General features: G+C 43.1%; 1 protein-coding gene across 9 annotated transcripts in view; it reads left to right on the forward strand.

The window, feature by feature from the left end:
* The window catches only part of ARHGEF7 (Rho guanine nucleotide exchange factor 7), a 133,261-nt gene that overhangs the window by 108,722 nt on the left and 11,766 nt on the right, over positions 1 to 12,773 (forward strand). For 7 of the 9 annotated variants that reach the window (XM_045821195.1, XM_045821198.1, XM_045821200.1 and 4 more), the window contains 3 exons: positions 847 to 1,071; positions 3,823 to 3,916; positions 8,229 to 8,318. In XM_045821195.1, coding sequence (XP_045677151.1) covers positions 847 to 1,071; positions 3,823 to 3,916; positions 8,229 to 8,318 — 409 coding nt within the window. Of the gene's footprint in view, positions 1 to 846; positions 1,072 to 3,822; positions 3,917 to 8,228; positions 8,319 to 11,388; positions 11,566 to 12,773 lie in introns of all 9 variants that reach the window. The other 2 variants (XM_045821204.1, XM_045821197.1) reach the window with 1 other exon arrangement.

The following is a 12,773-nucleotide window of genomic DNA, read 5'->3' on the forward strand; positions in this document are numbered from 1 at the left end:
GTTTCCTTATTTTAAGCTTCTGTTTCAAATATTGTTCAGTTCTTTCTAATAATGGCCTTGCTCAGGCTTCTAGCTCACAGAACCATTCTGCTCTTTCTCCTGTTAAGCATGCTTTATTGCTTTGGACTAATATGAGGTCATTGGCTAATTTTGAATTATTTAATTAACCTTTTCTTAGTTAATTGTCAATGTGATGGGTTTTCCAGGAATATAAACCCCATTAATAATGTCTTCTGAGAAATTAGATTTTTATAAATGTTGTCTTGATTAAATTTTTGTGAGAAAATTTACTTTATTCCATGGAGTGGAAACTTTTTTCTGTAAAGAAACAGTAAATATTTTCAGCTTTAACAGGCAACGTGCTTTCTGTAACAAAAGCAGCTATCAACAGAAATGGGCCTTGCTATGCCACTTCTTTGTTAAAGAAAAACTTTGCCCACCCCTGAATCACCAGGCACTGAGTAGTATTGGATGGGGAGGATTACCCTCCCCGCTAACCACACTCCTAGTACAGGAATGCCTGTTCTTTCATAACATTCTGATACCTACATTAAATGAGGTACCTGTTTACAAGTGTTACTCCATGGCAAATAAAAGCGGCAGTGGAGTGTCCAGGTCCCAGCCCCCCAGCATCCTGCTGCCTCCTGACCCCCGTTTGTGCACAGCCTGCATTGGCACCATGGGGGCATCCCAGAGTCTGGCTGCTTGGAGTCAGAGAGGAAGGAGAAACGATAACCTGGGGGTTATTTCACTGGGAGTGTTTTTAAAAATTAGCAAAATTAAGTGTGTTTGATTGAGGTATCTTTGATGGTGAATATTTCTGATCTTGTTCTTTTTCTTGGGCAGCTCCCCTCCCATTCAATCACTCCATCCAGCAAGCATGCAGACAGCAAGCCTGTGCCACTGACACCTGCCTACCACACACTGCCTCACCCCTCCCACCATGGCACTCCGCACACCACCATCAACTGGGGGCCCCTGGAGCCTCCGAAGACCCAGAAGCCATGGAGCCTGAGCTGTCTGCGACCCGCACCTCCCCTCCGGCCCTCAGCTGCTCTGTGCTACAAAGAGGTGAGGTCTGAGCGAAAGTGAGCATGACTTCACACCTGGATGTGTTATTGGTCATTGTGGGCTGTGTTCCATTGAATTCAGAAATATGGAAAATCACATCTTCTGTCTGTGGTGTGAAAAAGACAGATCAGGTTCTTTGAACTCTGAAGGCTCTGCCTTTTCTCAGTTTTTCCTCTGTTTGGGAGCCTGGGAGGGCCGTGGAGAACCTCATGGGGGGCGGCTAGTGTAGCATTGCACTGGACCCTCTCTGTGCCCTCCTTGAAGGGGCCTTTTCTGTGCTCACTGTGGCCCTGCCTTGAGAAATCAGAAGGCTTCACATGGGCTTCCTTTGGGCCTCTAGCTGAATCTGAAATTATTTTCAACTTCCAGTTTTGATGGGTCTTGCTTTATTTCTGCATACTGTCCTGCTGTGCCTTCATAACCCATATTCAAGTTTGAGATCTTGCTCAGGAGCCCTACATTTTGTCACCAGAAGCTATTTAAGATGAAAACATTTACAAGTAACAACGAAAGAAAATTGACAGCTTTTCTCTTTGTGTTAGGAGTGATTGTGCACCTTGCTCTTTTTTCTATTCTAACCTGGTGTTTTTATATGTATTATGTGCAGTTAAGATATTACTCCCACCCATAGATCAGTATTAACAGTTTCCTATACTTTCATACCAGGTTTCATACACTTAACCTGCTTTAATGAGGAAAGTGTCTTGAGAACTATGTTCTGAGAACTGTTAGCACACGAGGAAGCTTGATAATTGAAATGATGAGTGTGACTATTGCAAGTGTGAGTGGCGTGAGTGAATGTGGTTATCTTGAGTATGAATTGGGAGTGTGGTCTTCGTGAATGTGAATGTGGCTGCTGTGAGTATGAGTGTGGTTATTGTTTAGCATGAGTGAGTAAGGTTATTATGAGTGTCAGTGTGGTTATAATGAGCGTGACTGGGTAAGGATGGTGAGTGAGCAGGAATGCGAGTTTAGTTATGGTATGTGTGACTATTGGCATGAGTGTGAATATGGTTGTGAGTGTGAGAATGCATATGGCTGTCATGAGCGTTGGTATATCCGTTGTGTGAGCATGTGAATGTGGTTATTATGAGCATGGCTGTCATGACTGTGATGGTCACGGGTGTGCATGTGGGCGTGGTGCAGTGCCATTGCCTGGTATGAGTCTCCACATCCCGACAAGGATGGACTTGCCAAAGTATCTGGAGCAGACCCTCCTTCCATCCCTGCTGGTCGTCCTAAGTATTTTAAGACACCCAGAAAAGTACTACATGAATTATAATCAATTCTTAACATTTTTTGTTCTTAACAAATTTTTTTATGATACATGTCTTGCTGGTGGTCATATGTCCAAGTCAGAAATTTCTTTGTAATGGGAAATTACTTAAATAATCTTGGTGTTCTTTATTACGTAGGCTAGTGTTTACAGATAGCACAGGCAAGTACTGGTAGAGATTTCATTATTGGAGGGGGGAAATTGGGGTAAAAGTGTTAAGCAAAGGAACAGAAAGGCAAGGGAAGAAGTATGGCAGTGAACATGAGCATCCAGTTTTGCTAAGTCTGGCTGCAGTTGCTATTCTGGACCCTATGCTGGATAAAAGGTTTCACACTCTCATCATTGTACAGTGTTGTTACTGAGCATGTCAAAATACTTAATGGAAAGTAATGTTACAGAGCATCACAGAAAATGGAGCAGCCAGCTCTGCCTGGGTCCAGGAATGGGGTGCAGCGTGAGTGGACTTGCGCCCTCTGCACATGTGGTGCCTCGTCTGCTGCGCTGCCAGGAGCCTCACCTCTGTTGGCTCAGAAATTGGGAAAACCTAGAACGAGTACTGTGTTTATTTCCTTGTGAACTGATTTCTGCTGCATTTCTAACAGCTTTTTAATATTTATGGAATATATTTTGAAGAGATACCTTTAAAAATCAAGCTTTGCTCCCTGTGTACTCTGTCTGATTCATCCCATAGCACACGTCACCTCCTGAGTCTTGGCTTCTCATTATAAGGTTCATAAACAAACGGTTATGTAGTTTAAATGATACCGATATTTAATACATGTTTGGCAGTGGAAACATTGCCCACTTCCCTGAACGTCATCCTGCCGTCAGGTTTGCACCTTCATTTTCTGCAGTTTTTAGAAGCTGTGTTACAGAGGCAAGAGGTTGACCTTTACGTTGTGAACATAGCTCTGAATTAGCGTGAATATGCCGTAGACAGCCCGTGTCTGATCTGTGCATCTGCACTGAAGGCTGACAGGCTGATCTATTTTACTCTTTCCTTTTCTTCTCCCTCAGGGCATCAAATATATTTTTAAAGGGGTTTACTTACCTTTCCTTTAAAAATAGCCTTAGTTTCCTTATCTCTTTCTAGTTAGCTGCAGCAGATGGGGCTGCTCCAGAATTAGCAGCATGCGTGGATCTTTGTGCACGCATCAGCCAGCTGTCCCTTCCCTCTTCTCCAGAAGCTGCCAGCTTCCCTGCAAGCCTGCAACACCTCTGCTGTGTGTTGTGACAATGCTGATGGATCCAAGTAACATGAGGATGTTCATAAGAGTCATTGCCTTGTTATTGACTTTAAAGTAATGCTCAGCAGTTGGCAAATAAAAAATCAAAATAGGAGAGAAGTAGGAAACTCTTAACAGTGAGTAATTGTAGTGATTTAATATTTCACACCTTCACAGTGACCCTTACTGATATGCCAGTAAGAATTACTGCCTTTGGAAATAGCAATTTTTTGCTTTTTGTTTCCTTAGGATCTTAGTAAGAGTCCCAAAACCATGAAAAAGCTGCTACCTAAGCGTAAACCTGAGCGGAAGCCTTCAGACGAAGAGTTTGCACTGAGGAAAAGTGAGTACTTGTGCGTGAAGACGCGAGTCTGTGTGCCTCACACAGGCATAGCACAGCGTTCCTGGGATAGGGGGGTGGCTCTTCAGAGACTTCAAACACAAGTCAGGGTCTGAAGTTTGGTGTTACTTCTAAAGGGGACTGAGCAGTGATAGCCACAAACCAGTGTAGATACTCGCCGACCGGAGAGAGACACCAGTGATGAAGCATGTGCGTGGTTGTCCCTGTAATGGAACCATTGGCTGTCTCTTGGCCTTTGTGTCAACCATTTTGTCTGGGCAACCAGTCCAGGGCTGCGGGGTGACCTGAGACCACCTGTTCTTCCTGCCCACCTTTGCCCTGAGGTTTTCATACAACAGGGCTGCACTCCCCCAGGGGTCTCTCACTGTAGGGCCCATTTTCCCCAGGCCTGTGTGCCTCTGGGCACACATCATTCACTGCTCAAGTGTAAACTTGTGAAACGCTAGGCACAGTATCGAATTCAGCTCTGGATTTCTCAGCCTCAGGTACAGGGGGTACCTCACACACAGGAGATGCTCATTGGACAGCATGTGAATAAGTAGAGCTGTTTCTAGAAGCAGGTGATTAGAGAGCTTAGCATATGCCCACCCACTTCTTCCCAGTGTCGCACCCATTTCCCAATGCCATGGGCAAGAAGGGTTTCATGTAAACAGGTGGCTGTGGGGCTGTCTGGCACTGCAGGAGAGCCTTGATAAGGACATGGCCCTGCCTGGTAGGAGTCTCGGGAGCTGTGGGATCTGTCTGAAAGGGCTCTGCCTCCCTACCGCTCTATCCTTGCTCAGCCTGCTCATCTCTGTATCCCCTTGCTCTGCATGCACCCCATGCTTTTTCACAAGTTTTCCTGACTCTCTGGAGCATTGCTCCTCATTTTTGCCACACTCGTTGGGGCCCTTCAGGGACTCATTTCCAGAAGAAGGCTGCAAGGAGAGATGTTTTTAGTCAGAATGTGTGGCAGACATCACCCAGAGGAGGGGGCAGTGGCTATAGGTGATCCCGGAGGTCTGGCAGCCTGCACTTGAGCCTACTCTGCCACTAGTCACTGTGGGACCTCCTCGTCCTTAGAACAGGGGTGATGATAAGCTGGGAGAAGTAAATGCAGTGACGGCCTAGAGGCAGCTGCTCTGTGAACATAAACTTTCACTGCCCCCGACACCTGACACGGTGCAGTGGGCACCATGTATTTTGCCACCCCAGTGGTCATTTCCTTCAGATTTCAACATACTCTAGGGCAGCTCATAAAATGGAGTAATGAGGCTGTGCATTCTAGTGAGGAGAGTCAGACCTGGGATTGAGCATCTGCTCCACACTTAGCAGCTGTGACTGTGGAGTGTTTGGTGGGTGCCTTTGTCAGCAGGCATTTGCTCTGTGCGAAGGCTCTGTGCTGTGCATTGGGACAGGTTGCAGATGAGGTGCCATTCCCTCGACAGAGATTTATTCAGTGCCTCTGTGTGCCAGGTGCATAGCAGTAAACAAATGAAAACCCTTGTCCTCGTGGATCGCTGCTTTCATACAAAGATGCAGGTATAGAAGGGAGACCAGATAGGCAAATGTTAGCGTGTTTGTGTGAAGTGCAGGGGAGGGAGGTGCAGTGGGGCTCTTAATAGGCAGGTTGGGGAGACATGGGTGTGGGGGTGTTGTCTGAGTGAGCAGTTTGAAGAGGTTGAGGAAGCCAGCTGAGCAGCTGTCTGGGGAGAGCTTTCCAGGCACTGGTTCTAGAGTGCCTAAGCCAGGAACCCCTGTGGTATATTCAGGGGACAGGAAAGAGCCTCCTGGCCTGGGCTTCAGGTGATGAGGGTGGCAGGGAGATAGTGAGAGATGGTTCCTAGAGGTACTTCGAGCGAACTTGCAGCTAGTCCAGTTTTGAACAGAGGTCTTGATGGGACTTGGGTTTTAATAGGACCACTGATTCCTGTGTTGAGGACAGACAGGTAGAGATGGGGACAGGGAGGCCAGGTTAGGAGATTGTGCAGTAGTCCAGGGGGGATGGCATAATGTTGGCCTAGGCGAGGAGATGACAGCAGGTGAAACATGGACAGAGTTCAGATTTCTTTGAAGTGGAGCCTCCAGCAGTGGTTCTCTACTGGGGGTGACTTGGTCCTGCCAGCGACACTTAGTAATGTCTGGACACATTCTGGTGTCACAGCTGGGTGAGGGTGCAGGTAAAGGTCAGGGATGGTGCTAAGCACCCAAGACAGCCCCACAGCAAGGAATTATAGCAGGTCCTCGAACAACATTACATTACAGTTTTGATGAGAAGTCATAGGAATTCTTGTTTATATCAGCTTATGGTGGAATTGGTTTCATTATACATCATTTCACTTAGAGTCGCAGAACCTCTTGATGATGTTGAGTGAGGACTTCGTGTATCTGACCCCAAATGTCTGTAGTGCCGCCATCGACGGTTGAGAAACCAGGCCTACAGGATGAGCTGTTGGATTGGACTCAGCGTGTGAGAGTGAGCCTTTCAGCCTGAAGGTCCCGTGATAGGGCAGAGGGTTAACAGGATTCTGAGGCCCAGGGGAAGGTCTGGGCCAGTGGTGAAAATTTAGTTGTTCCATGTGCTTAAGATGGTTTCTGAAGCTGTGAGAATGAATAGAGAAGAAAAGGGTCTGAGTCTTAGGAGATGAGGGAGGGAGGTAGGAAGGTAAGTAAAGAGCTCGCAGAAGAGGAACCAAGAGGTAATAAGAAAACCAAGGGTTTTTGTGTAGGTTGGAGGAGAAACTTTTATCTATGTGGACTTCCATGTAGCTAGTGCCTGTGTGAGCAAGTACTTCCTAAACTTGACTGTGCTAAAGTTACATTGTAATCTTGTGAGTTATTTTCACTTTTTTTACATTCAGAATCCTAGAAAATTTTCTAGTTGGTAAAACAGTCTGTGCCACATAAAAAATGTTTGCTGTTCTCTCGTTAATTTACCTTTTTCAACCTTCCTAGGGAAGCCAGTGCCCTTTCTGGCATCATAAACCCTTTCTTGGCACTGAGGATGATGCTGCTGCACTTAACCCACATGTGAAAATGATAATCCCGTTAAATCAGTTGGACAGGTTGTTTTTCTTTTGGCCAAGAGGGAATGGCTGTCCCTGGAAGTTACCTTGCACTTTGTCCTGAAATTATACTAGTTAAATGTTACCTTTCTTACTCCTAAGAAAGGAGCTTATTATGGGAAACTTGTTAAGTGATTGGTCCCAATTATTGAAATTTAAGTCAGTTTCTCAGTTGCTTTTAAACTCAGGGTACTAAAGTTTTTGAGTATGAAATTTTTGGCTTGCGAATGTATATCCTACTATCGTAAAATGATGTTGAGGCTTTATGGTGCACTTATAAATATTTCAGCTTTCCGTTCTTTCCACATGTTTATTACAGCAGGTGAGCCTTTTAAAAATAGATACCCAAGTAATATCTTAGAAAATGTAGAAAAATACAGAAAATCTAGGAAAACAAACCAGAAACAATTTAACCATAGAATCACATGAAAAGTGTGCTGGGTGAGAGGCTCTGTGCCCATCTGATACCATTAGATGCTGTTCACCACAGGGGTTCTGTTCTGTGTCTGTGATCTCTGACCGTGAGGCCCGTGTCTGGAATAATCCATTGTTTAAGGAAGAGCTCTGGAGTGGTAGACGAAATCCTTAGTAGGAATTTGTGGATCAGAGGAAATACTCTTTTTAAAGCCTTTAATAAATATGGTCGTATTGCCTCTCTGGAGGGTTTTGCCTGTCTTCATTCCTACAGCTGTGGTTGGAGGGAAGACTTTTCCTCTCTGCTCTCCACGTGCACACTGGGAATTGTCAGGCTCTTTTGTTTTTTGTCAGTGTGGTATGTGTTAATTTTCATGTCTTTTGTAGTGAGATTGAATATCTTTTGTTGCAGACTGTATTCTTTGTGTAAATTTCTTGTTTCTAGTTCTTGCCTATTCAATTTGAGGATGTGGGATACTGTTTTCTTATGGATTAGTATATTTCCTATATACTTTATCTCCTATATACTATTAGTATATTTCCTATATACTATTTTCACTTTCATATATTTAGGAAGTTTACCCTTTCTCAGATATGTTGCAGACCAATACAACTTTTACAAAGCTAAAAATAATTTTGAATATAATTGTTTTGTAAATATTGGAAAATAGTTATCTGACAAGAAAATAAAAGGAGAGATTGTCTTGATTGTCCTCATTTTGGTTGAGTTGATGACTTTGCATTGCTCTACTTAATGGTACTAGTTATTTTGGATTGTGATGTGTTGTACTTGTCGTTTTTAATTCGATTGTGACGTGTTGTGTATGTCTTGACAGGCACAGCTGCTTTGGAAGAAGATGCACAGATTCTGAAAGTCATTGAAGCTTACTGCACAAGCGCCAAAACACGGCAAACACTCAATTCAAGTAAGTTCTGCAGTAATGTACTGGAATTGTGGTGCTTCATTATGTTTAAAATCATAGTCAGAAGGAACCTGTGCTGTAGGGGCCTGTGTACAGTTCCTCTGCGCTGCTCAAATGGTCCTGGGGGAGTGATGCTGCAGGGTCCTGCCCAGGGGATAGAACAGCTTGAGCCTGACATCCCTAAATCATTGAAAAGGGTCTGAGCTATCAGTAAAATAATTGACTTCAGAGAAGATCCTACTGGGAAAACTTTAAATATAGGGTACTGCCAGAATATATAAAGCTTTCTTTTGCATACAGAATGCATATTTAGACATCAGTGGAACATTCATTCAGTTCAGCTATTTAAGCTATTTAAGCTATTGGTATGACAGTGGGATTTATTTATTTATTAGCTTTTTAGAATTATTGTTAAAAACATAAACCTAGAGCAAGGCTTCTTGTAGTCCACCCCCTTTTAAAAAATGATTGCATTTAAAACTTTTTAGAAGTAGACACTAATAATGAATTTATTAGATTTCAGTACTACTGAATTTACCTGCATCTTATGTTTAATGTCTTAAGTGAAAAAAACCTTAATCTATTGTGAGAATAATAAAAAGGGGGCTCTTTTTTTTCTGAAACATCTCTGGCATTTGAGAGTGGAGTGCAGCATGGCGGGGCGGGTGGAACAGTGCATGTGATTTGTTCAGAAGAATGGGGCCAAGTCCGCCCTTTACTGGTGCCTGGGTCACAGGCACCACGGGGCGTCCTTTTGTACCGCTGTTTTTTACGTGGGCTCTTCTTTTTGAGAACTGGATGATTAATATATATATTGTGGCATAAGACTGACTTCTTACTAAGGTTTTGTATTTTTGGTTCTCTTTCCACCCTGACACCTAGCAAATCACTTATTTCACCTTCATTTCCACTACTTGCAGTGTGGTGATTGGGATCAGTGTCCTGTCCTGTTTTAAACTAATGATGAGAAAAAAAAAAAAAGAAAAGGTGGGAAAAGGAATTTCAACTGCTCTAGCTTTTGTTAAACATGAAAATAGGGCTAACAGGATTAAACCCTAGGTGGCATCTGCAGATAATCTAGAAACTCTTGTGGCGAGTGTATTACATACCCCTCCTATGACATTATAACTTCTTTGTCCATACTCTTACCAGTGACAATGCCTTTCATAGTGACTAGTCAGCAGAGGAGAGAAACAGAAAGGCATGAATATTGAGTATGTATGCATAAAATCAAGCAATAATTTGTAAATACAGATTATTGTCATTTAAGATATTACATAGTTTCATATACTTGATAAGAGATTGTATTTGAAGTAATAGGCTATAAAATGTGGCCATAGTTTTTTGGGTTTTGAATTTGAGATGTTAAAGAACTACTCATCTCAACTTCAACCATTTGAAGTAAAATTTTAACCTGTTAGTCTCAGACGAATAGACCAGGTCACGTGGACTTTAGGTATGTTTTTGTGCAAGCTGCATTTCTCCATCCAAGAGATAGCGCCCTGTGACATGCCTGCGGCCTTGCTGCTTCTGGCTGCCTGGAAGGAATGGCCCATAGTTTGTGCACATCTTTTCTTACCACATAGCCTGTATTATGTGTTTCCATTTCTCCTGTGCAAGAAAAGCATTGGACAAAGCACTGGTTTTTGTTTTTAAGTGATATTACATGCTAACCACTCTGGAGCCTCCTATACACAATCATATATGGCCTTAAATCTAATTAAGAACAGGTTGTGCTGGGAAGGCGATATCCATAATACATTTGGAAATGGGATCAGAGTGAAAGCAGCTCTTTTCCTAGTAAGTGTTTAGTGAAGACAGTTAGGATACCATTATCTTGCCTAAAATTCAGCTCGGTTCAGTATACATTTAGATGCCAGTAAGACTACAAACCAAACATCTTTGGTATTGATTTCTGTTTTAAGGAGATAATGACATGTATAGACTATAAGGATTCAAATAAATCCAAACCAGTCAACTGCTTTTTCTGAATTTGGAATGGAATTAACTTTGATCAGAAGCAGAGACAGGATGGGTCCAGTGGTTGCTGTCTGTGCCATTCCCCGCACAGAGGGGCCCCTGGTTCCCAGTGTGTGTTCTTCCAGCGCCCTTTGTCCCTGGCCCATTCCAGCTTGCATGTCTCACACATAGCCGCCTGCCTAGTGTCATTGCTCACAGGTGCCAGCCACTCATGGGCTTATTTCTGTTCTCCCATTTGGTGCCCACTTCCTTCAGTTGTCCTCCTTTCAACATCGTGGCATTGCCAGCTCACGTCTGTCTTCCTGCCAGGAAAGGGGGGCTGCGTCAGGGTGGCTGACATTTGAACTGACATGGCTTCCTCCTTTATCCATGCCCACCAGCTGAGGGCTCTAAGGAGTGGAGATGTAGGGGACGGGAAAGGGGCAATGAGAAGGAAGTGGACCCTATTTAATTCCTTTTTCCATTCTGAAATTTTTACAGTGGTTGTAGTTTGATAAGGTAAGTTTTAGACACCCCCCCACCCCACCATCATTAAGATGACTTCTGGTGATTTATAGTCTGCCAAAGAGCTGAAGCAGTAAGTCAAAAATCCTTTGAAACTATTTTGCACTCAATATCCACTTAATAAATAGGAAACAGTTTTTAATTAACCACATAAATGGTTCCTTTTATAAGTAATGTCCTCAGTGAGATTATTTTGTTAATAGAATGTAGGATAGAATTGGTTACATGTTAAATATATATAGAAGCATTTGTGGACATGGCATTAATTGGAAAAAGATTTAACTGAGAACTTAGCCATATTTTTAAAAGAAAATTTTGAAACAATATCATGCTTTAGGTTTATTTAAATGATAATTAATCTGGTTTTATTCTAAGGGTTGTGCTAACTTTGTTATTAAAACTCAGCCATAAATAAGGAGAAATAAATGAACATTGTTGCCATTTTTTAACAGTATTTTCTCTTTTCCTTCTCTTCCCATCACCTTTTGCTTTTGTTTTTATGTTTTTGGTTGTGGCTCTTCCTGTCCGTCTTCCTTCTCATCCCATCTTTGCCTGTTACACCTGTCACTCCATCCCACCCCTGTCTTAGCATGGCAAGGCACTGACCTGATGCATAATCACGTCTTGGCTGATGATGACCAATCAAGTCTAGACTCCTTGGGTCGTCGCAGTAGCCTTTCTCGTTTGGAGCCTTCAGACCTCTCGGAAGACTCTGACTATGACAGTATATGGACAGCCCATAGTTACAGAATGGGTTCTACATCTCGTAAGAGCTGTTGCTCATATATCTCTCACCAGAACTAATGCACTTCTGAGCTTTCTTAACAAACGCTTGTTGTATCGCAGCCTGCTTTTCTTAGATGTTTTCTTGCTGTTCCTTGTCTCTTTTATGTGATATTTTAACAACTTTTGAGAGCATTTCTGATATTTCCCATGTACTTTGTGGAGGCTTAATTGCCAATTCAAATATCCGTTGGAAGTTACTTAACGATTGTTGAAGGAGATGGTGAATTCACACAGCCTATACCTAAGAGTTCTTTTCTTAGTGAGTAGTGATGGTTTTATAGCCCCAAATGGTGGTGGTTTTTTATTCTCAGTGTAGCAACTGTCTCATTTCTTTTTGGATACAGCTATATGAACACTTTGATATTTTATACTGAAACCATACAGGTTTGTGGTCTAAGTGCCAGTAACATGGCGGAGACTCTGGCCTTATACATAGGGATCTAAATTTTTTATGCAGCATGGACACACTGGTCAAGTAGTTGTGGAGAGATAAGAAGAAAATGGAATGCAACAAAACTACTGTGAGTTCAATTTAGGCAGCTGCGCTCTGAGGTGACCATGAAGAACCATGTGTTGGTGTGGACTTTGGGCCTGGGCAGCACAGAAGAGCTGTGTGCGCCCCCACAGCTCTGTGCCCGTCAGTGTGCCACACATGGTCTTCTCATGCCCCGCACTGGCCCGCAGGGTGGGAGTTTTCCTTGCCAAAGACCAACTTACTGTCAGAGCTCAGACACTGTCATCACACCAAACTCTCCCTAATTGGAGTAATTTCTCTTAAATGGCACTTAGCAAGCCTGTACCACTCTACTGAAGGTGTAAAGTCCAAACTCTGAAGCATCCAGCCTCTGAAAGTATAGATTAGACTGCTTTCAGAGAGAGGCATGTGGTATACTTAAAAAGGCGAGTGCTTTGGCTTCAGTCACAACCTGGCTTACCCTGACATCCATACTTATACTGCCTGTGATGGACACATTGTTTGTTTTCAGCAACTAGCTGCAGTGAAACTCCATTTACAGCAACCCTGTCTTATGTAGCCCTCATTCTTGCTTGTAATGGGGATATCTGAGTCTGTTGAAGACTTACTAAGTTGCCATGTAACTCACTCAATAGGAAATCTCAGATTGGGGCAGACTCCCCCATTTTCCTGGGATTTGTTGTAAGGAGATTTCACTGGCCTCACTCAAGACT

Source organism: Phyllostomus hastatus, unplaced genomic scaffold, assembly GCF_019186645.2.
Source record: "Phyllostomus hastatus isolate PE091 unplaced genomic scaffold, TTU_PhHast_1.1 phas_scaffold_46, whole genome shotgun sequence".
NCBI lineage: Eukaryota > Metazoa > Chordata > Mammalia > Chiroptera > Phyllostomidae > Phyllostomus > Phyllostomus hastatus.